This window comes from Exophiala viscosa, assembly GCF_022695815.1.
Source record: "Exophiala viscosa unplaced genomic scaffold EDD37scaffold_2, whole genome shotgun sequence".
Lineage (NCBI taxonomy): Eukaryota > Fungi > Ascomycota > Eurotiomycetes > Chaetothyriales > Herpotrichiellaceae > Exophiala > Exophiala viscosa.
Genome location: NW_026944354.1, coordinates 977,603 through 997,348, shown reverse-complemented (window position 1 = coordinate 997,348; position 19,746 = coordinate 977,603). Strand labels below are relative to the sequence as shown.

At 51.1% G+C, this 19,746-nt stretch overlaps 6 protein-coding genes across 6 annotated transcripts; 2 read left to right on the top strand and 4 right to left on the bottom strand.

Moving 5' to 3' along the window:
- Window positions 1-359: 359 nt before the first annotated feature.
- EDD37DRAFT_656118 (uncharacterized protein) lies at window positions 360-6,061 on the bottom strand (the record flags this gene model as incomplete). Its single annotated transcript, XM_062818807.1, has 6 exons — window positions 360-1,771; window positions 1,793-2,184; window positions 2,235-2,369; window positions 2,425-2,638; window positions 3,351-3,377; window positions 3,430-6,061. The coding sequence occupies 6 exons, from the start codon at window positions 6,059-6,061 to the stop codon at window positions 360-362; spliced, it is 4,812 nt and encodes a 1,603-aa protein (XP_062672798.1).
- A 1,116-nt stretch (window positions 6,062-7,177) lies between these two features.
- EDD37DRAFT_646605 (synaptobrevin-domain-containing protein) lies at window positions 7,178-7,826 on the bottom strand (the record flags this gene model as incomplete). The annotated part of the gene is made up of 3 exons (XM_062817752.1): window positions 7,178-7,197; window positions 7,250-7,481; window positions 7,725-7,826. 3 exons carry the CDS (start codon window positions 7,824-7,826, stop codon window positions 7,178-7,180), a joined length of 354 nt encoding a protein of 117 aa, XP_062672797.1.
- A 1,166-nt stretch (window positions 7,827-8,992) lies between these two features.
- EDD37DRAFT_646604 (uncharacterized protein) lies at window positions 8,993-9,495 on the top strand (the record flags this gene model as incomplete). Its single annotated transcript, XM_062817751.1, has 3 exons — window positions 8,993-9,003; window positions 9,057-9,098; window positions 9,195-9,495. 3 exons carry the CDS (start codon window positions 8,993-8,995, stop codon window positions 9,493-9,495), a joined length of 354 nt encoding a protein of 117 aa, XP_062672796.1.
- A 244-nt stretch (window positions 9,496-9,739) lies between these two features.
- On the bottom strand, window positions 9,740-11,391 carry EDD37DRAFT_237666 (mannan endo-1,6-alpha-mannosidase). The gene is made up of 2 exons (XM_062810571.1): window positions 10,472-11,391; window positions 9,740-10,421 (listed from the first exon to the last, which is right to left on the bottom strand). Exons 1-2 carry the CDS (start codon window positions 11,273-11,275, stop codon window positions 9,861-9,863), a joined length of 1,365 nt encoding a protein of 454 aa, XP_062672795.1. The 5' UTR covers window positions 11,276-11,391; the 3' UTR covers window positions 9,740-9,860.
- Window positions 11,392-12,932: 1,541 nt separating this feature from the next.
- EDD37DRAFT_620868 (thioredoxin-like protein) lies at window positions 12,933-14,063 on the bottom strand. The gene is made up of 3 exons (XM_062815967.1): window positions 13,925-14,063; window positions 13,112-13,830; window positions 12,933-12,953 (listed from the first exon to the last, which is right to left on the bottom strand). Exons 1-2 carry the CDS (start codon window positions 13,973-13,975, stop codon window positions 13,414-13,416), a joined length of 468 nt encoding a protein of 155 aa, XP_062672794.1. The 5' UTR covers window positions 13,976-14,063; the 3' UTR covers window positions 12,933-12,953; window positions 13,112-13,413.
- A 147-nt stretch (window positions 14,064-14,210) lies between these two features.
- EDD37DRAFT_237602 (uncharacterized protein) lies at window positions 14,211-15,530 on the top strand. Its single transcript, XM_062810569.1, has 2 exons — window positions 14,211-15,354; window positions 15,416-15,530. The coding sequence occupies exon 1, from the start codon at window positions 14,459-14,461 to the stop codon at window positions 15,287-15,289; it is 831 nt and encodes a 276-aa protein (XP_062672793.1). The 5' UTR covers window positions 14,211-14,458; the 3' UTR covers window positions 15,290-15,354; window positions 15,416-15,530.
- The last annotated feature ends 4,216 nt before the right edge of the window (window positions 15,531-19,746 follow it).

Below are 19,746 nucleotides of genomic sequence, written 5' to 3'. Positions count from 1 at the left end.
ATGCCTGCGCCACAACATACGACGATGAAACAACAAGAATCTTCGTTCAAACCTGCAAATCTAACGGTCAAGGTTTCAAGGAAAAACAGGGTTGAAAATCAGCAATTAGTATGGATCAAGCCCTACTGCCGGCATTAAGCTCTCCCGGTCTCAGCAATCGTGCTCAACGCTGCCACGTCGTCCCAGCCTTCTTCGTGCCACACATATGCGACGTCATCCACAACATCTCGCATGCGTAGTGCACAAGGTTTCAGCGCACAACATCGACGACACTCGTTGGGTTAACTGTACGGGAACTCTCCGCAGATGACTCTCACCTAAGACTTTTCACAGTAATCCATATTCACCATATCCCACAATTAATGATTGACAACAGCAATCTCAATCGGTCCAAACGACTCTGCTTGGTGCACCTCGAGTAAGCCTTTCGTAGCAAGAGCAAGAACGTGGAGAAACCCTTGTGCACCGACGGCCTGCGAATTCACCTCTGGTGGTAGGAGCTCCGCGAAGGTGACCATTGTAGCATCCTGTGGAACACCTTCGTCCTCCGCGTCCTCGGCTCCACGCTTTTCTTGTATCTTGGTGTCCACAAAGTTCAAGAAATTGTACGCTTCGTTCTCTAGCGTCGCGGCGACCCATTGACTCTGGGCAGCCGTCTGCGTGTCAACCGCGGCAGAAGGGCCGTACAGCTCGAAGTCAGCATCCGTGTCAAGACCGAGTTGCTCGTCCAGATCAGCAAACTCATCTTCGTTACCCGTCAATAGCGAAGGCTCTTGACTGCCGGCCCTGGAAAATGATAGACCTCTACCTAGCAACGGGCTTGCGGACATGAGACGAGACCGACGCCTTCCAATGCTGGAAGGGGGCCCCAGTTCCATACCACCAGCAAGACCACCAACGCTGGAACTCAGTCTCGGTACGACTCCACTTCCTAATGGCTGAGCCGAGCTGTGACGAATTGCAGAGGTGTTCCAGGGCATGCCTGAAGAATGGTCTGGTAGGGATGGCGGCGCGGCCCGACCGACCTCGCTCTCAATATTGATGTCATCTCCTTGGATCAAGCCGTCGTCGTCGCCAACCATGTACTGATCACCGTCTTCACCACGAGCGACTTCTTCCTGAGATACTGTTCTGGTCCTGACACGTCTGCCATCCTCATTCTCATTGTCGCCAACTGACGAACCACTATGGGATCGTTTTGTGCCAGCAGGGACGCCTCTCAATAGTTCCCAAAGTGACTGACCACTGAAGATGGCTAGTGGATGAGGGTTCTTATCATCGCCAAATTTCGACGCAATGTTTCCGATGCCTTGATGCAGGATGAAGAACTCGGCATTCTTCTTTGCTTCGAAGTGCGAAATCTGGTTCCGCTTGACTGTCAGAGCGGCCGCCATGTTTGTAAGGTAATTCTGATTCCACTCAGTCAACTCTCGATTGCTCAACTCGGTCCGCTGGTCAGGTCTGATGGCCTTTGCTTGACGCACACGTCGCTGGGGCGCCTCTGCTGTTTCCGGTGACTCCTCAGTGGGATGTGCGGACGAGTCAGCACGTTCGGACCGGCGCTCTTCGGGATCCGCAGGCTGTGGTGTGACTGGTGCTTCTAATGTCTGCATTGCTGGTTCATCGTCGCCAAAGTAGACACCATGATCATCGACGAGCATACTTTGCTGAGGGCCTTCAATCTCTGCTACCTCCGCCTGTTGCTCTATACCTTCCATTGCGTCTCCGTCGGTGTGTAATGCACTTTGCTCTGTGTCGGCAGCTGCGAGGTCTGGGTCTTGATCAGCCTCACCCACTGGGAGGAGCGCACCATCGTCTCCGACGTCGAAGACGTCATCTTCAAGGACGACGGGCTCATTGTCAAAGACCGAAGGTGTGTGTCCGGCATTAGTTCCTGACCTTCCAGCTAAGCTAGTGCCTGCTGCAACTTCGAACCCACCATACCCACCAGACCCCGATGGTGTGCCATAGGAAGGTATGTCGATGCCAGCTTCAGCTTGAGGGTCCTCCTCTTCTTCGTTGATTGGCAGACTAGACTGGCTCGAGGGTAGAGAACGAGGAGATGAGAAACTGAATGCAGAGAAGTCATCCGAAGTGAATCCGAATCCGAAGGCTGACAGATCGAAATTGAGGTGAAGGTCAGGAAGGAAAAGCGGATCCTCGGAGATATTGAGCTGTTCAGGTCTATGATTGTCTGTCAGCCTGACCTTGTTGCAAGCTCAATCGTTCGTTACCTAGTCTTGCCAACTTCCGGATCGACTTCCATCTCTTTGAAGATCTGTTCCGTACCTCTCATCTTGTCCCACAGACTCGTGACGTCCGTCAAAACGTATCCGCATTGTTGCGAGAACACGCGTGAAACGCCGAAGCTGCGGTAGAGATCAGCATCATCAAGTCAAGATTGCTGAGTAAGGAAGGACATACAGCAGGCTGCCCTGCAACCGCAAAGCCATTGGCAACTCGGGCTCGGTGATGGTCTTGCATGCCTTGGGAAGATCAACCTCGAGAATGGCTCGTCGCGTCACTTTCTTCAGATTGGACTTTTGACCCAGTGTTGCCACAAGCCAAATGGTTGCAACGCCATGCTGAGGGCTCGTGAGAACTGCAGACCTAGGTATTAGCAAGATGATGGGTGGTTCTGGTCAGAAGACGCACCTTCGTGGCTATAGAACATCGTTGCCTACAGTCCGCCTGAGTACCAGGTACAACTGTGTGCTGCCGAAACTTCGCCCGCTGCAAAGATGAGCAACAAAGGGATTGAAACACAACAATGTAATCGAGGAACAGGCGCGTAGACAAACAGGCCCGTGAAATGCGGAAGAGTCGGGGCGGTATCAGTAAACGAAGAGAGAAAGGAAGGTGCCTGGACAAAAGGGCTTCACAACAACCTCACCTGAACCAAATTGGCCGCAACGCAAGAGAGACAACGGTACCGAAAAGAAATTTAGTAGACTGGTCGTAGTTCATTCTTCTCGCCTTTTAACACTGCTTCAAAGGTCGGCAACCACAACACCCTTCCTCGCTCATCCCATTTCCAAGCAAGTATATTCATTTCAATCCATCTCGTCATCTAATAGGCGCCTTGAGGCTGGATGCATCACTTTTTGCATCCCTCCCGTCCAAGAGGCCAGTGACACACCAAGTATATGCAGAGAGGACAAAGGTCTTCCATCTTCTCAAAGCTCGAACCTCTCTAGTCTGTAAAGAATCATAAAAACTTTTCAATACGCCTGATCTCCTCCAAACTCAAAGAGACCTTGACTCGGTGAAATAACAGAGGCAGTACTCTGAAGCGCCCAATCCATGCTGGTTTTGATTGTACTACTCCAAGGGGATTCCCTCATACTCACCATAGCCTAATGCCAGATTCATATTTTCTGCGCCACGCGTTAGTTATTTTGTGAGGCAAGGGAACGGTGGTAGACTTACGAAGACATTGCGTCGCAGCACCCTTGAGCAAATTGTCAATGGTGGCACAAATAACCACCCGCTTCCCACTGGAGTGGACAGCGAAGCCACCAACTTCAACACCATGACGATGTGCAATGTTCTTGACCGAAGGAGCCTCACCAATGATCTTCAGGAGCTTCTCGCCAGCGTAACGATCTTGGTACAACGTTCTGATATCACGTGACTTCATCTCCTCCTTCAAAGGAATGTTGATAGTGTGGTGGATACCTTGGAACCAAACAGCAACATGAGGAATGAAGCCCACTGGAGTGCCGAGTTGTGCAGAGATTTCCCGTTCGTGGATGTGATCCGTCAAGCTGTAGGCAATGATGTTGTCCGTCAAGTTGTTCACATCGTTCTTTGGGCTGGGTTTGGTACCCGCACCGGAATAGCCAGAGACACCAAAGACAGTAGGCTGACCACCAAGATATGGAACCAAAGGAGCAATGCCAAGTTGAGCAGCTGTAGCATAGCATCCAGGATTGGCAATTCGGGTAGCTTTGGCAATCGCAGAGCGATCTACCAATTCGGGAAGACCATAGGTCCAAGCAGGATCGAATCTGTAATCCGCACTTAGATCAATGATGACACTGTTCTTTCCAACTTGATCAATAGCGTCGACGAATGGCTTGCACACGCCATTGGGAAGAGCCATGACCCAACAATCAACAGCACCTTCTTCCTCCATGTTTCGGACGTCTTCAACACTCAGGTTCTCGTAGGTGATATCACGCTTGTTGTAACCCTTCAACTTCTGTCCCGCGAGCTCTCGTGATGATACATGTCGCAGATCCATGTTAGGATGACGGTTGAGAAGGTCTACCAGAGCTTTGCCAGTATAACCTCTGGCTCCGATCAGTGCAACCCTCGAGGGCTTGCTGTTGGAGCTGTTCTTGGAGCCAAGTGGAGGGTTGGGGTTTGTGGTAGAGTATGAGCGGACAGAGAGGGCAGGCTTGGTGACGTATCTGGCTTGCCGCGATGCGCGTAGAGGGTTCGCTTGAGTTGAAAATGCTCTCTGCTGCGCCGGCATCTTCGCAGTGTTGCTGCCCGAGTTCTGCGCAGCTCTATCTCTCGCAGCACGTTGAAGCTTAGACTCGAGGTTGATATCACCAAACATCTGTCGTCCATGTTTGGTGAACTCGACCATCAAGTCCTTGACTTCGTCGCTCGTCTCCAAGCCGTACCAGAAGAGAACTTCGCCGTCCTTCGAGAGACTACCGTCGGCCTTGTCGAAGAACCACGTCAGGTTCTCGTCGTCTTCCTTGACAGTCCACATCAACTTGGGAAAATCCTTCTTAATCGCAACAAAGATGTTGTCAGCAACATTTGTTAGCCAACCGTTCTTGGTGATGGTCAACGTAGCCAAATGAGCGAGCGTTGTGTCACCACTGGGTGGCAGGACGATTCCAAAAGCTTCCATAGGTTCATCAAAGTAGGCACGGAATTCTCGCGATTCCAAGCCCTTGACATATCGATCAACAATCGCTTTGGCATCAAGACCGGCGCGATCTCGGATGAGCACCTGTTTGAGCTGCTCAATATCCTTGAATTGATCGATAGATGTGTTGATGTGGACTTTGTTGCCTCGGCGGATCAAAGTACCAGCTCCTGAGTCGGTGAACAGCTCTTTCTGCAGGTCTGCAGGGTGAATGATAGCAACGCTAGAGGAGCGCGGCAGATCCATGAGAAGCTCTTTCATCTCCTTGATCTTCAGCCGGGTGCCGTGTCTAACCCACCACTGCGTCATGAGATGGTCATACTCCTCGTCCAGGTTGATCGCCGAGATCTTTTCCTTGGTGTCTCCATTAAACAACCCACCTTTTTCAGAAAGATAGACAATTTTCAGTGGTTGAATTGCTCTCGCGAGCTCACCTGCAGCGACGTCCGCGTTAACATTCAGGATCTGTCCGTCCTTGGACTCGGCCATTGAGGTGAGAATAGGGAGACAGCCCGCCTGGATGGCAGCCTCGATGGGTTTCTTGTCGACATGGTTGATCTTGCCAACGAGGTTATATTTCTCTTTGTCGAGGTAATCTGCCGTGAACACGCCTGAAGTGATCGGTCTTGCGCGGACACCTAGGCGCTCAAGCTCTTCAACTAGACGCAGGTTTTCCTCCAGGAACAGGGCGCGTGCGATACCCAACGTCTTTGGATCTGTGACTCGAATGCCATCTTCAAATTGTGGTTCCACCCCAGAGTCTTCTAGAATCTTATTCAATTGTGGTCCGGCACCGTGAACGACAATTGGGTAGAGACCAACGTGGTTCAAGAATGCAAGCGCCGAGGAGAGAGTCTGAAGGTGCTCAGTCAAGATAGCTCCACCAACCTTGATCACAGCGAATTGCTGAGAAGAGACCGAGGTGAAGTGTGACAGGTATTGAGCAACCTCTCTCTTTGAGCCAATGTTACTGAGCAATTGGACCACGGTCGCTCTTGTGGAGGGGTTGGAAGCAGAGGGAGACGAGTATGCTCGCCGGGAGTTGAGTTGATGTGCGGCAAGGGGAGTAGGAGTCGATCTAGCCAGACGGAGAGCTCGAGAGGTTCGGGGACGGACTGAAGGAGCCGCTGCTCGGGTCACTGCTCGCGCAGCAGCTGCACCAATTGCCGACATCGTGCTTCAGATCATGCGGCAGCTGTTAAACAACGGGGGAGAAAGCGTAGGTTGGTGATCGCAGGAATGCCGGAAAGAGGGGATTGAGGTGGTCGAGCAAGAGAGGAGAGCACGTAGAGAGGAAGACAACAGCAGATGTCGATGTAAAAGGGCCCGCCTCAAGGACTCCGTATCTCATGCAATGCGAGAGAATTTATCGTAGGGTGGCTCCCTGATAACAATTTTTTCATGCATCATGCAGCAAAGAGACAAAATATTTTGCGGGGTGAGAATGTGAGTCGTCAACGAGCACCGACCAACCCCAAAGCTGGAACTGCGGTGCTTCTCCGACGGCCTCTCAGTAGGTGGCGTGCCCGCCAAAGCTGGTTGGATAGCTCCACGACGCCGACCTTCGGCTGCTGGGTAAAATTTTCTCAAGCAAAACTCTTCCTTACCCTCTGCCAAAAGCAAAAGATGATGCTGGTCCTGCAGGATGAGCGACTTGCGGCCTAATTTGGACCACTGAGGAGCGAGTCAGGGTGCCTATCAGTCCCTGAATTGTTGCATGTGCACGCAGGCTCAAAAATTTTCAATGCTCAGTTTCGCTACATTGCATTCAGTATTCTATGCTGCATCAGTGTGCACCGCCGAGGAGATCGATACACATCTCCTGAAGTACTCCCGGCCTGTCTCTGTACTAACGTACGCTTCCATAGAGGGAAACACCTGGAACTCCCCAGGGATTCAGCCGGGCGTAGATGCCAATGCGGAAAGAAAACTTGACAATCAGCACAGACAGAATAGCGAACTGGAGCCATGAAGCAGTGGACCCATCGGAGTCATGGTATTATTGTAACAAAGTAGCCGTCTCATTGTGCCCTCGAACGCCTTCAAATACTGTGCAAGTGCCCCTTCATCACGCTTCCTGTTCTCCTCAACCGTACATCAGAGGGATGAAGATGGGGCACTCCTGACTTCTGCTGTAGTAGGCGACCTTGTTGGAATGACGGAGCGTCTGCAGCCCTCTCCACCTATTTCGCATTGTACAAACGCTAGCCAAAAGAACAAGACTGGTGATTCTGATTTCGTAAGGAAGCTTGTCGGTCATGTCTTCGCAAATATACTCGATCAAACCCGCTAGTGTCTGGTAGCAACCACTGTTTCGAATGTCAGTCAGTTGCACGCGGAACCGAGATCAGAAAGACTTACCGGCTGGGACGATAATGACGATCAAGAGAACAATGATTCCGACGATCAGACACATGCGCATCTTCATATCCTTCCACCACATCTGTTTGCGGACACGATTGGCGCCTCTTCGGAATCCTTGGGCACTAACGGCAAGATTGTCGGTCTTGTCCTGGAGTGAGTCCAGGCGCTCGCCTCTCTGGGATACTTTATTGATGTTCTCGCGCATCACACCCACGGTGTCATCGATTTGCTGCGAGAGTCCAACGTTAGCCTCATTCTTGCTATCTCGAACAACAGATGTAACGCAGAAACTGCGCAATCGTTAAGTCCTCCGGAACTCTTCTGTGATGAGTGCCAGCATCACTGGTAGATGTTCCGACGCGCCTGTGGAACATTGGATGAAGGTCACAACCTGCGACACTCAGGCGCCAGGTTTTGAGGTTGCCATCACCAACGCCGCAAACGACAATGCTCAATTGTAGATATAACATACCGCTTGCAAAGCAGCCGTTCTTTGATTTCCGGCAGGCTGCGCACCGCCGCCCTGTCCGCCAGAGGGGATATAAGGGTCGTAGGGTTGTTCTCGTTCGGCCATGGTTGATACTGAGGGTGGTTTGATGGGGTGTGAGGATAGGAGAGGAGGTCAGGTCGATTGTGGCGGGTGATTTATCGCAGCGATCAGGAGATTGTGTTGAAGGAGCTCTAAGAGTTTGGACGAGTGCGAGGATGAGAATTGTGAGGATGAGGATAAGTTGAATGAGTGTTGGAAGATGACTTGAATGGAGGTTGGCGAAAGCTGACGCTGGGCTGGTAATCTGGCGCTTTGGCTGCGACCCAGGGGACGGACGGTGGACGGATCTGCGAGACACCCGCGAGTCAGTCTCTCAGGTCTTTGGCCACCCCTAAACACGGCCTTGTTTCACAGCACGTGATATTTCTGCACGACTCTTTTAAATACTGTGCTCGTTTTAGAATTGTCCGCTATCTCCAGTTTTTTATATTGTTTCAGGAGAATTGATTGCGTTTTGAAGATGTTACGTCAATCCTCATTCTCTTGATAACATAGAGGGATTTACTGTTCCTATTCCATCGACACCGAATGCTCTCGATTTCTTGGTGGCTGACAGAAAACTCGCGGCTCGCTTGAGAGGCAGTGCTCTGGGCAACATGACGGACACGCAAAGACCATTCCTCCGCCAGAATCCGTTCGCCTGCCAGCCAGCCTAGTCCATCATCAGCCTGGTCGCTTCGCATGGGTACTGCCATTTTAATAACGCATCACACCGGTGCCTTTAGTTGTTCATCATACGATCTTCCGGCCGAACGCTCCGCAGCCGAAGGCAGCAGTAAATGCTTCTGTTAATGCATGCACCTCCGGAGGGCTGGCATCAAGCAGTGTAGCCATGCCATCTCGTATTGCTCCATGAACTATGACTGCCCGGGCGCACCGGTGGTGTCCCAATCATGGAGAGTCGTACTGACCAGATACCTTTCCGCCAATCATAATCTGCCAAGCCCGCGGGCATCGAAGTGTCGTGCATCATTGAAGTACAGTAGACTCCAGACTTCAAAGATGCGACTATCGTCACAATACTCAGCCATAAGACGCCCGTCAAGAAGACAGAGCCCCGGCTGCCGCATCTCTGAGAGCAAGCTGTCTGTGTTGTTATTGTTGAATCAGACAGGCGAGGACGACCACCATCACGGCGCAGTGCCGTCTCACCTCGCAGAATGGCTTCACGCGGACGCATGTGGGCCAAGATGGCGGGAATGTAAGAATGCATGTTCCATGCGTGCGCTGGCCCAATACTGACATGCGGTCCAGCTTTGTCGTATTCTCCCTGGGCGGTCCAGCACTGATGTACTAGTAAGTCTTTGCTCAACACCGAACAGCCTGTCTACTCGATGGCCGACCTTCCGCGTCGACGACATTCATGTATCTAACCGATTTTGCTGCTGGTAGCGTCACACCGGCTGAAGGAGAAGTATTCAAGAAGTTCAACCCTGAACTACAGGCGCGCAACCTCGCACTAAAGGACGAACGGATGAAGAACTACGAGGCATTCTTGCAAGAGTTGAAGGAACTAAGCAAATCCGACAAGAACATGTGGGTGGCTGCAAAGGAAAAGCAAAAGAAGATGCAGGAACAATTTCTAGAGAACGAGGCTCAAGAGAAGGCATTACAGCAGAAGATGCGGGAGGAGATGAAGGCTGAAGCACGGGGTATGCGCGACCAAATGAGAACGGAAGCAAGAGGCGTATAAGTCTTCGGGGTCTCTGTGTCTTTCTGTCCAGTCAAAGTGCATCACTCGGCGTTGGAGGTCGGATCTCAGGAATGTCACAAAATGTAGCAATTTTTGGAAGACCAAATCAGCCTGGGGTATCATTGTTTTGTGCCCATGCGGAAAACCGCTGGAGCGTAACTATCTAACATGAAGTTTCTAGTGCTGTTCTCCTTGTTATGGCCATCGAGGACCATTTCCTCCCCGAAGTGTACGCCGTCGCTAAAATGCAAGCCCAAGTACTCTCACAAAGTCCAGTCAACGCCGTTTTCATCTGCTCGTCAATCATAGCAGCACGATGCGCCTCTGGTACCGATACCGTGGCGCTGTTGAAGAAACCGTCAACTTCAAATCATTATCCACAGAGCGCCACCAATCATGACGAAACATATCAACACTGTCAGCAAAGCCGCTCCAGCTCTGTCCTTGGTTGTGACCACCGACTTGTCCAAATCTGATTGATCAATATCACTGGTGCTACCGGCGCTGGAATCGCCCTTGCTCGTGCCTCCACTGTCTTCTGTGACAGGTGCAGCGACTACCGTGAGCAGGTTCGATTGTATGACTTCCAGGGCTGACATCTGTTCGCCAACTCCAGTGGTCCCATCATAAGATCCTGTGTACCATTTATTTCCACATGAAGTGCCATTCGTGCCTCCTGTGCAGGTGGCAGCAGCAGCGGTGGCGGATGCTTCAAGAATCGGCTTCAAAGAGTCATAGGTAAAAGGCGCTTTCACAATGGCTGCAGCAATCCACCTCGCAAGGTAAGCCTTGAACGATTGTTGATCTGTATCGCAAGTGCCAGCAGCTTCGCATGCTGCCTCATACATGATATCGTTCTTCAGGAAGACTTTCAGGTTACCAATGATGCCATTGAGTCGCTCTTCCCAGACCGAGCTTCCATTCGTCTGCCAAAGAGGTCAGTATTCGCAGCTCATTCAGACAGAATGTCACTCACAAAATTGTACATATTTGCAGCACCGATCAAGAAAGTCCCTGCATTGTACGTCCACTGATCGTGATCGATCTGACTGCAGTTGATGGTATCGTCACTCCCATCGTAGAAATTGTAGTCCGCATCCCTGAGACCGATGGCACTGACCCAATCCCACGCCTTTTCGGCCCAGTCGGCATAGGTTTGATTGCCAGTGTACACTGCTAGGCGAGAACCGATATTGAAGAAGCAGCCATTCGAAATGGTGTTTTTGTAGTTGTAACCACTGTTGAAGGTGAAGATCTGCCATCTCAACCCACCTGCGCATGTACTGGTATCCCAACGAGCTGCTTGTGTATTGAAGACCGCCTGCGCCAGAGCAAGCCATTGTGGTTCGTCGCTTGAAGGGTTTGGGAAGTTGTTCTCGGCGGCTGAGAGAGCTGCCATTCCCCAGAAAGATTGGTCGTCATTTCCTTCGGTCTTGGTTTGATTCGGAGGCATGAAATCGTTGTCAGATCCGGTTTGGTGAAGTATAGCTTGGGTGGTGATATTGTTGTAGGTATCATCTCCGGTAAAGTACCAGTAGTCTATTAGGCTTCCAAACATTGCACCTGCTTCCCACCAGTAGTATGGTGATGGTAGATTTCCAGCGACATCTCCGGGTCGGTAGCCAGTGTAGTAGGAGACCATCTCATCAGCAATGATCTTGCTTGCTGACTTTATGGAGTCGGTGTCTGAGAGGTCGAGGCTGACCGCATTGACACATTGAGTGCCGAGCAGGGCCAATGGAAGTATACATTGTATCGATCTTCTTCTGAAGGGCTTCATAGTGTGCGTAAGACAAGAATAGAGGATATTGAGTGTGAAGGCGACTCTGCACCGATTCTGAGCTGGAGGATCTCTTCTATCACGACGGTCCTGTGCTCTGGTCGTTGGTGCTTGTTCTTGTTGGTAGTAGTGAGTACCAAGAGTGTGGCGTTGGGGGCGATTGATTAGCGGGCGTCACGGATCGTAGGATCTGACTTTGTGGAGAAAGCTTGGTACGTTGATCTTGTGGCGTTCACTGCCCGTATGTTTGCTCAAGGTGCGCAATTCGAGGTCTTTTCGCACAGAAAAAGGATTGCATTGGTAGCAAGTGTTTTGAATGAAAATTCAAGCAGTGCGAAGTTGAATAGAGAGAGGACCAACAATGAACACATTGACTCTGTTCTACCGGTTGATGGGTGGAGGTGCATACGACGACTTTTGATGATGAATGCAGAAAGCGGATTGCGGCAGGCGAGGCCAGGGTAACGGGAACAGGCGAGGGCAACCGCCAAACGGGGCTCCAACCGAACGAAACAGGGATTCACCAGAACCTTTAGGTCTGCATGACGCACTGCGCTTAACGGGACCTGCAGCCACAAACTCCTGAACCGTCGTTATTTTTACTTACAACCTTTTTCCTGCACCCTTTATGCAGCTTTCCTTCCAGCCACTATCTGATAAACAAGTTTCTGTACAAGAGTAACTCCAGGAAAATCAGCCTTCAGGACCAAGGCAGTGCACAGCCACAGCTGCGATGCTGATGATCTTCGACGCTTGTGGCGCTTACGTTTTCTCTACTCGCACAGAGCGTCCTATGCACAGCCATGCCTGGTTGTCAGTGGCTCTGGCCATCGATGGGCATGTCAAGCCGAGACTCTCCACGATCGACACGTCTGGGAACATTAGTGTTCAGCGTCGTCAACAAGGCCCGCAAAACTTCTTCTCTGAGACTGTCACTCTTCGTTGTTTCTATGTGTTCCTCCCCTGATTCTCACCCTTGCATGATGTGTTGTGTAGCCTGAAACCTCCTATACAGCGTCTCACCATGCCAGAAATGCAGTACTGCTAACTCCCGAGACAATCTCCTTATTCAGATCCAATCCAGCATTAGCCAATCGACCAACTCTGCAGCGTTGGACAAGCCATCAACCACGAGATTGGAACTGGAACACCTGTTGTGGCTATCACAGATTCAAAGTCAGCCTCACTACACCGAGTGTTGGCGAGCCAGTGTCCACATGCATGTACCCAGGACCTTCGGCCGTCTTGAGCCTTCGAATCCCTTCGTCTGCTGACAACCTCGAAGCTTGCATGATGATGAACAATAGTCCTCAGCAGCTCATACTAGTTCGAGGTAGGATAGCCTGAGGTAGTAAGTACACTGACACACAACACGATTCTAGAGCACACACTTCCGTGTCGAACAATTCAGAAGCAAAAAGTTTTTCCATAATGCAGATTGGACTTGTGTCCATCCCGATATATGGGAAGTAAAACCACTTTAGATAGGTAGGTATGTATCTGGTAAGGCTTTTCTGCGTTTGACCTGCGCAACGACTGCAAACGATCCTTCCTGCAATCCTCTCATTCTGTGCGCGACCAACTCTTGTTGGCCAAGGACCGGATGGCTTCTCTGTATCGTCGAGGAGAAATCGTGGACTCTAGTACAGAAGTGGCGGAAATGCAAGGTGAGGTACAGCTGTTGAAAGCAGTGTCAGTATTTGAAGGGAATGGCGAGGTAGCTTGCCGACAGGCTTGCCCGGTTCTTTTTCGAGGACCATTTGGCATGAGACGCATTGTTTGGTTCAGCATCGAGCAGCCCTAAGCACCCTCGAGCAACCTCGTTCAGTGCCATACCTTTGCTTCTGTGGGTTCTGGGCCCCAGAGGCGGGTTATACAGGACGATAAGTGGACTCAAAGAGCCGTTGCCATGAGAAGAGTATGTTCATAAAACTACTCCGTACTCCGTACTCATGGACTTTTCACTTCCACCTGGTCAGGTTATGGGCACTCCCCAACATCCACCCCGTGGATGTAGACCTCCTTGAGGCAACATACCCCCCCTGCAGCTGCAAGACATAGCTCACCAGTATCCTTGTTTCCATAATCATTGCCTCAAGCGCAGCTCCAATACACACATTCGTCAAGGTACGGAAGCTCTACTTCTCCTTCTCCTCCTTCAACAACTTCAGAATCTCACTCTCCTTGTCTCCCACAACAGCCTGTCCTCTCGCCCAGTCGACGACAACTGGCCTAATGAAAGCATTCCCATCATTCTGTACCTTCCTCAAAGCATCACTTTCGCTCGCCGCCCCTTTGACAAGTTCTCCAGCAACTCCTCCACCAAGATACTGGAAGATGCTTTTCAACTGGTCCGGCGTGGGCGCCCCTTCATTGATCTCGAGTTCAAACGGATCCCTGGTCACCGTGGCATTCTGGTGTGAATGGTCCGATGCTTGATCTTCGGTGGCAGTCTGGGCGGCTTGTGCGGAGGCTTGTTTGAGGAGGTTGTGCACCCGCGTCGAGGCCGAGATCGAGGGTTTGTGGAATAGGGTGATCACGTCGAGGGTTTTGGACTAGACATTTAAAATCAGTCTTCATCCTTCTCACGTTTATTCGGCAACGGCGGCAACAGCCTAGAGAATGTCCAGACGTAGGGAGACAACTTACCATACGAAACATATTGGATACCCAGCCTTTCGAAGGTTTTGGCTGCCACATGAACTTGACCGTGGTCAAAGAGAATGTACAAGTAGGTCAAGACTAGCCTGCAGCTATAATCGATTGGAGTCTTGAGTAAGTCAGGGACAAAGTTGACCTGTGATGAACGGCAATGGCAAGCTCCACACTCTCCAAAAACCGAGTACGTCATCCATACTCACGTGACACGTTTGTGGAAGATCGTCAAGATCCACCCCCGCGTAGTTCCCCCATTTGCCCTTCTGCCTCATCGATCGTCGCTTTCACCGGATGTTACATGGCTCTGGTTAGTCTCACGTTTGGTGCCTGGAGCTGATAAGTGGAAATGCGAAACAACAAAAGGTCTTGGATTTTACTTCATTGATTTCCGTTTCCGTTCCTAAAAAACCACACAATCCTTTCACCAACACATATTCCCTGATCAACAACCCAGGCATTTCCTCCATACATGTGCCGATAACTCCTGCATCAGCATGCGAGTTACCAACCAAGGTCGCAAGGACAATGACATCGAAACAGCCCATCAAGTTCGATGACCTCCCGCCTGAGATTCGTCATCAGATATACACTCATTTGTTCTGCCACAAACCCTCACCCATCCCATTGGGCCCAGGCATTCTCGAACCTAGATTCGGCTTACCAGGGAAGGACGACGCAAGAGACGAGCAGCCGACCTTCTATACCGCCCTCTTCCGTGTGAACAGAAGGATTTCTCGCGATGCCCTGCGCTTCGCGTATAGCGTGAACAGTTTTCAACTCACCGCCGATCTGAGCTGCTTCTTCCGCCTAAGTCAAACGGCACTGGCATCTATCAAGACACTCACTGTCTTCAACAACTGTTGGATAGAAGGCAGGCCTTCGACCAAGGTCTGGGACATCCTCAATCAGAAATGCTCCAGCCTGGAAACGTTGGCTGTCCAGCCATCCTCGCATCTCTTATGGCAAGCACTTCCTCACCTCAAGGAGTACGCCGCGTCGTTGGAACAAGGCCGCCCAAGACCGAGGCTTGTCGTTGACGTGTACGTCTGGGAACGACACTTCTCGTTCGATACCGCGGAGCACGAATATCAGAGAGCGCTGCAGGAATTAAATGGCGCGACCGGAGCCGGTGGCACACGAGGCTTCGTGAGCCCTGTGGAGATGGCGATGCGGTTGCCCAGACATGTAAAGCAGATCGATTTCGTCCTCGACGTGAACGCTGGCGGCGTCCAAGCCCTGACCGAATTTCTGCAGATCTCTCCTGATCTGCCTTTGGTCAAGGTGGTTGAGCCGTTGCCATGCAAGAACTATCGAGTGGGCTCTCGAATCCGGCACTGTTATGTTTGGCTTGATTGATACACATAGCCGGAGTCATGTCACCAACTTTTGCGCTCATCGTGTGCTCGTGGCTGGGGTCGTTGGTCAGTGCCTGCTCCTTTCCCAGGCAGTATATCATGTTGATGGAAGTCATCTGCGAGTCAGAAATTGAAGACGTTCAACGGGCCTACCTTGAGCATCGACCGTGGCACGTTCAATGTTGATTAGCTGGGACGGCAACCTCACACACTACACCGGTCGTTTCTGCGTCGACGGAACACCAAACCTCAACGTCAGAAGATGTACTAGCAATAACATAGTACAACCAGCGTCAGCTTCGTCAGCTTTCCTTGGCATAAAGAGACGGGAGGCTTGATAAGGAGCAATCGTTTCCATACACACGTGGCGTGATACTTTTGAGACTCGCAATCCGGTTTCGGCGCCGGTGCCAGTCAGTGCATGGTGATAGAAAAACGAAACGCCCCCAAATGCAAGGACCACGGCAAGCCAGGGAGCCTAGATTGTTCTTTTGAGACCCCTGAATTTCAAGCCATGAGTTCTCGGGAATCTGCTGAACAAAAAGCCACCATCATGCTTCTCAAAGTTTGTGGCCGAGGTACATCAAAGTGATTCGACCTGCGACAGAGCCGGGACCCCTCTACGCCCCTGGGCGTCGACTTCGGGCCAAAGACTTTTGACACAACACGATCTCGTATCGCTCGAGATTTGAACATAAGCGATCAAATGCATGGTGGTTTCACCAATCCGCAGATTCGCAGATGATCCTTCAACAGGAAGGTAGTTATGGCCAAGTCGGGCAGATAGGATCTCGAAGAAGCAAATGACAGACTCGGCCAGAATTCCTGAACACGAGCAAGCGCGGCAGCGACCGGCATGAGGGATGTCTATGTAGTTCAAAACGTGCGTGTGCAGAGATTGGCTGTCTGGCTAGGGCCGCGCTTCATGCTATTGACAACAGATCTGAAGTTTGAGGCAGTCTTTTCAAAGAACCTGGCCAAGCACGCAATTGAAACATTTATAACCGCATGTATGGCACATGCCTTTCGTCCGGGTTCGCGACTTAAGGAAATCCGAGATCGCGGACGAGCCAGAAATGGTGATATACAAACCGTCATTTGTATGCAGCTTGCGAGACAGGGACATCAAAGTGGTCTGTAGTAGCTACTGCAGGGTCAGAAGCAGATCGTGCAAGCAACAAGGCATCACACGTGGATGATCGTGGGAGAATGTCTTGGGCATCCCTCATCGGAGGATTTCCAGCCAGTGTGAGGCTCCCAGGGACGATGCGGCTGAAGGACCCGTTTCATCATTGAAATCAGTACACCCAAATAGATGCCTTATAATTTCCGCCATGGCGAGGAATACGGGTTCTGGGCTGATCCAAGAGGGATCATCCTAGGGCTGATCATACAAGTCGACAGTTATCGTGTTCGTGAGTTGTGTTGTGATTTCGAACGAGCTGTCAGGCTGCATGCAGCAAGACAAAAGTTGGAGGTGTTCTTGCAGCACCACACAGAAGTACCGCCAATAGCGCACTTTGAGTCCGAGCCATCCCGGCAAGAGGCTGTCAGTCGAATGAAGCCGAAGGCGCGATCTGCAGGGGCACCTGGGGTGGTCTTGATCCGGGAAAGCGGTTCGGTTAGGGCCCGGCGTCATTGGCCACCCCCAAACCTGTCAGCCCATCCATTCAAAACCTAAGAATGCCGCGTGACAGGCCTGCGTCTGAGATTGCTTTCAGGAAAGTTTTGACGTAAAACTGGTGCTTACCGAAGATATTGCGCTGCTGCAACGAATCGCATGGCAGCATAGACCACGAGACAGACCAGAATAATACCCGAAGTGATGGTGCAGATTCTAGATGGAAGATAGAAAGCTCAAAGCACTGAAATATCTGTTGTTGTCGAGTATGGACGGGAGGCCGTTAGTGAAGCTTAATGATAGGAGGAAAGTATATGGGAAAACATACTGGTAAAGGTGTCTCATAACTCCCACAGGGCGCCAATAATGTCATGGGTGGCCGATACAGCCAGCGGCGCAATGGAGGTTGGTCGATCTGGAGGGTTGCGAAATGGGGAGTCGTTACCCGACTCCGTCCTCGTAGGTGGCTGGCTGAGATACCGAGAGTAGCAGAAAAAGACATTTAGGTGTCAGAGTTGATTGGAGGGTGGTCTTCTCTAAGACGTTCAACTTGCCTTTCGCCCATGGCACCTGCTGCAAGTCAAAATCAAGGCCGCACGCCCAAGGCAGTGGACACCACTGAGAACCTGGTCGACGCGCTTTTGGATGCTCGGGTGAGTCGGCCAGAGTGATGGTGGCAGCCACATGGCTCTGGAGATTGCTTGATCATCCGGAACGCTTTTACCTCGCTAGAGTCAACGTCGCCAAATGAAAGGCACCGGCGATAGAGCGGTGGCAAAGTTTAAACAGGGATTGGCAGGTCAGTGGAGCTCCAGACACAGACCAGAACAAAAGAGGTAAACAGTTTAGTTTTGGGCGCACGATGAACCCCCGAATGTGAACAAAATGGCGCTGATTTCGATGGTCTGTGCGGGTCTTTTGACGAAGCTAAAGGCTTTTCCCGAGCCTCTGGGGCGTCTTTGGGACCTGCCTTATGGGAACAAGTTTCCTGGCGGCATAGATCAGGTCGGATGAATAGTACGGAGTACCATAGTAGTACACTTGACCTATATCTTCGCAATAACGGCGGGTCCGTACCGAAGTCTCAGGTCAAGACACTAGTAGCAGTAGCAGTTTGGTCGAAGAGATCTTGTGTGGCATGACGTGTCCGGTACCAAGAAATCCTGATGGCAATTGTTATTCTGGTACTCCACGGACCAGGTGTCACAGGTACTTTCCAGGTGATGGGAACCCCCAGATACGCGAAAAGGATTGACCAGGTGGACGTTTCGCAACGTGGTCCCGGAGTCAAAAGAGGCTCCAAACCGCCGGCACGATTGGGATGACAGTCGTGTCAAAATGTACTCTATTCACCTACTCTTTTTGAAATGAATAGTCGTTGCTTCTGCTGCAGACTGGTCGTCCAGATCCAGGACTAATGATCGGAAGGGAAGTGACAAGGGTTGCAGCAATTATTGGGTCTCGTGCAGCTAGGTTAGCAAGATTTGGCTCAATGCATACGAGACCCATTGAAAAGTACCTCCACCAAAGACCAAGGGATTCCCTTGAAGGTGCACTCCGTGTCTGACTTGTGAGCAATCTTTGCAGTAGGTATACCCGGGTTGACCTGCAAGCATGAAGCGGTATCTCCGTATATGCTGTATCTTTTTTGAGGGGTGAAATTGACACAGACCACCATCACGAATGTGACCAGGGGCCAGGATCTTGGTAAGCTGTTCCTCCTCTTGCCTTTGGGTCCGAGTTATAAGTTCCACTTTTCGGATCGATAGTGGAAGGGAGCGTGTGGATATCGGAGCGAGAAGTACGTGGGGTGGTGTTCATCGTGAAGAAGGAGTTGGGTCGGATGAGTGTGAAATCATGGTGATCTGATGAACCTAGAGAGGATACGGAAAAGGTAGACGAGACAGTCCGATAAAGAAGTACCTGATGGAAATGTTTCGCGCGTGGTTGGTGAGATGGAGGGTGGAAAATGCTGCTTCGTTGCCCGCTGTGCTTTTCTCACATCGGAGGCTTTTGTTCACCATCGCTTACGCCTATGCGATTCTGACGAATCAAGTGGTTACTAGTAATTGTCCTCAACCACTACCACAATAATAATAATAATGAGTTCTCATCATCTCTCCCTTCGAGATCCTGGGGTATATCCATCAATGTCATTGGTGACTGCTCCCATAAGTACGCGTAGGTACTACTGAATTTCTGACGGGCCCTCCCTAACGTCTTCGCTCGCTTACTGGTACTATTAGCATCACGCTGACCCTCACCCCTCCCTCGTCGTCAGTAACCTATTCGTCAAGTCTTTTCGCTTTTATCGCTCGGCACTATTCAGCAGCAATCATCTCCTTCCCTAAAAGCTACGCTCCGACCAGAACCAGACTTAACATGTCCCATCCGAGAGCGACAAGTCGACCCGGGACTGTCGTTCAAAGCGCTTGCGTGACCGGTGCTCCAGCTGACACGCACACTCCACCGATGGTGCTTTTCTCACTTTTCATCACAGATGGTCCAAGCTAGATGCAGCATAGTCCTGCCTCAACATCCAATTTCTTCGCGATCCCCTTTTCAGCCAAACTTTGCCTGCAGGTGCTTGGTCCAGAATCTGTTTTGTCCCATGGCCAACTGAGACCTGCCTGACCAGGCCCCATGTCAAAAGCAAAAACACCATCCTACGCTTTTTTGGAGTCCTTGCTCATGCTGGTCTGGCACTTGGCATCTGCTGACCCCCTGGCCCTTTTGGTTGACTCCCGCGTCCGCCCACCACACCTTACCAAGGGTAGCTTTGGACTTTGCCCTTTTCCCAATGCACCACTCTCCGTACGCTTGTTGTCTTTTAGACT

Excerpts from the sequence above, each read along its gene's own strand:
- EDD37DRAFT_237666 (XM_062810571.1), bottom strand. The coding sequence starts at position 11,275 with ATGAAGCCCTTCAGAAGAAGATCGATACAATGTATACTTCCATTGGCC. Across the intron at positions 10,422-10,471 it reads CTGCAAATATGTACAATTTT|ACGAATGGAAGCTCGGTCTG; the intron begins GTGAGTGACATT and ends CCTCTTTGGCAG.
- EDD37DRAFT_620868 (XM_062815967.1), bottom strand. The coding sequence starts at position 13,975 with ATGTGGCAGCCAAAACCTTCGAAAGGCTGGGTATCCAATATGTTTCGT. Across the intron at positions 13,831-13,924 it reads TATCCAATATGTTTCGTATG|TCCAAAACCCTCGACGTGAT; the intron begins GTAAGTTGTCTC and ends TTAAATGTCTAG.
- EDD37DRAFT_237602 (XM_062810569.1), top strand. The coding sequence starts at position 14,459 with ATGACATCGAAACAGCCCATCAAGTTCGATGACCTCCCGCCTGAGATT.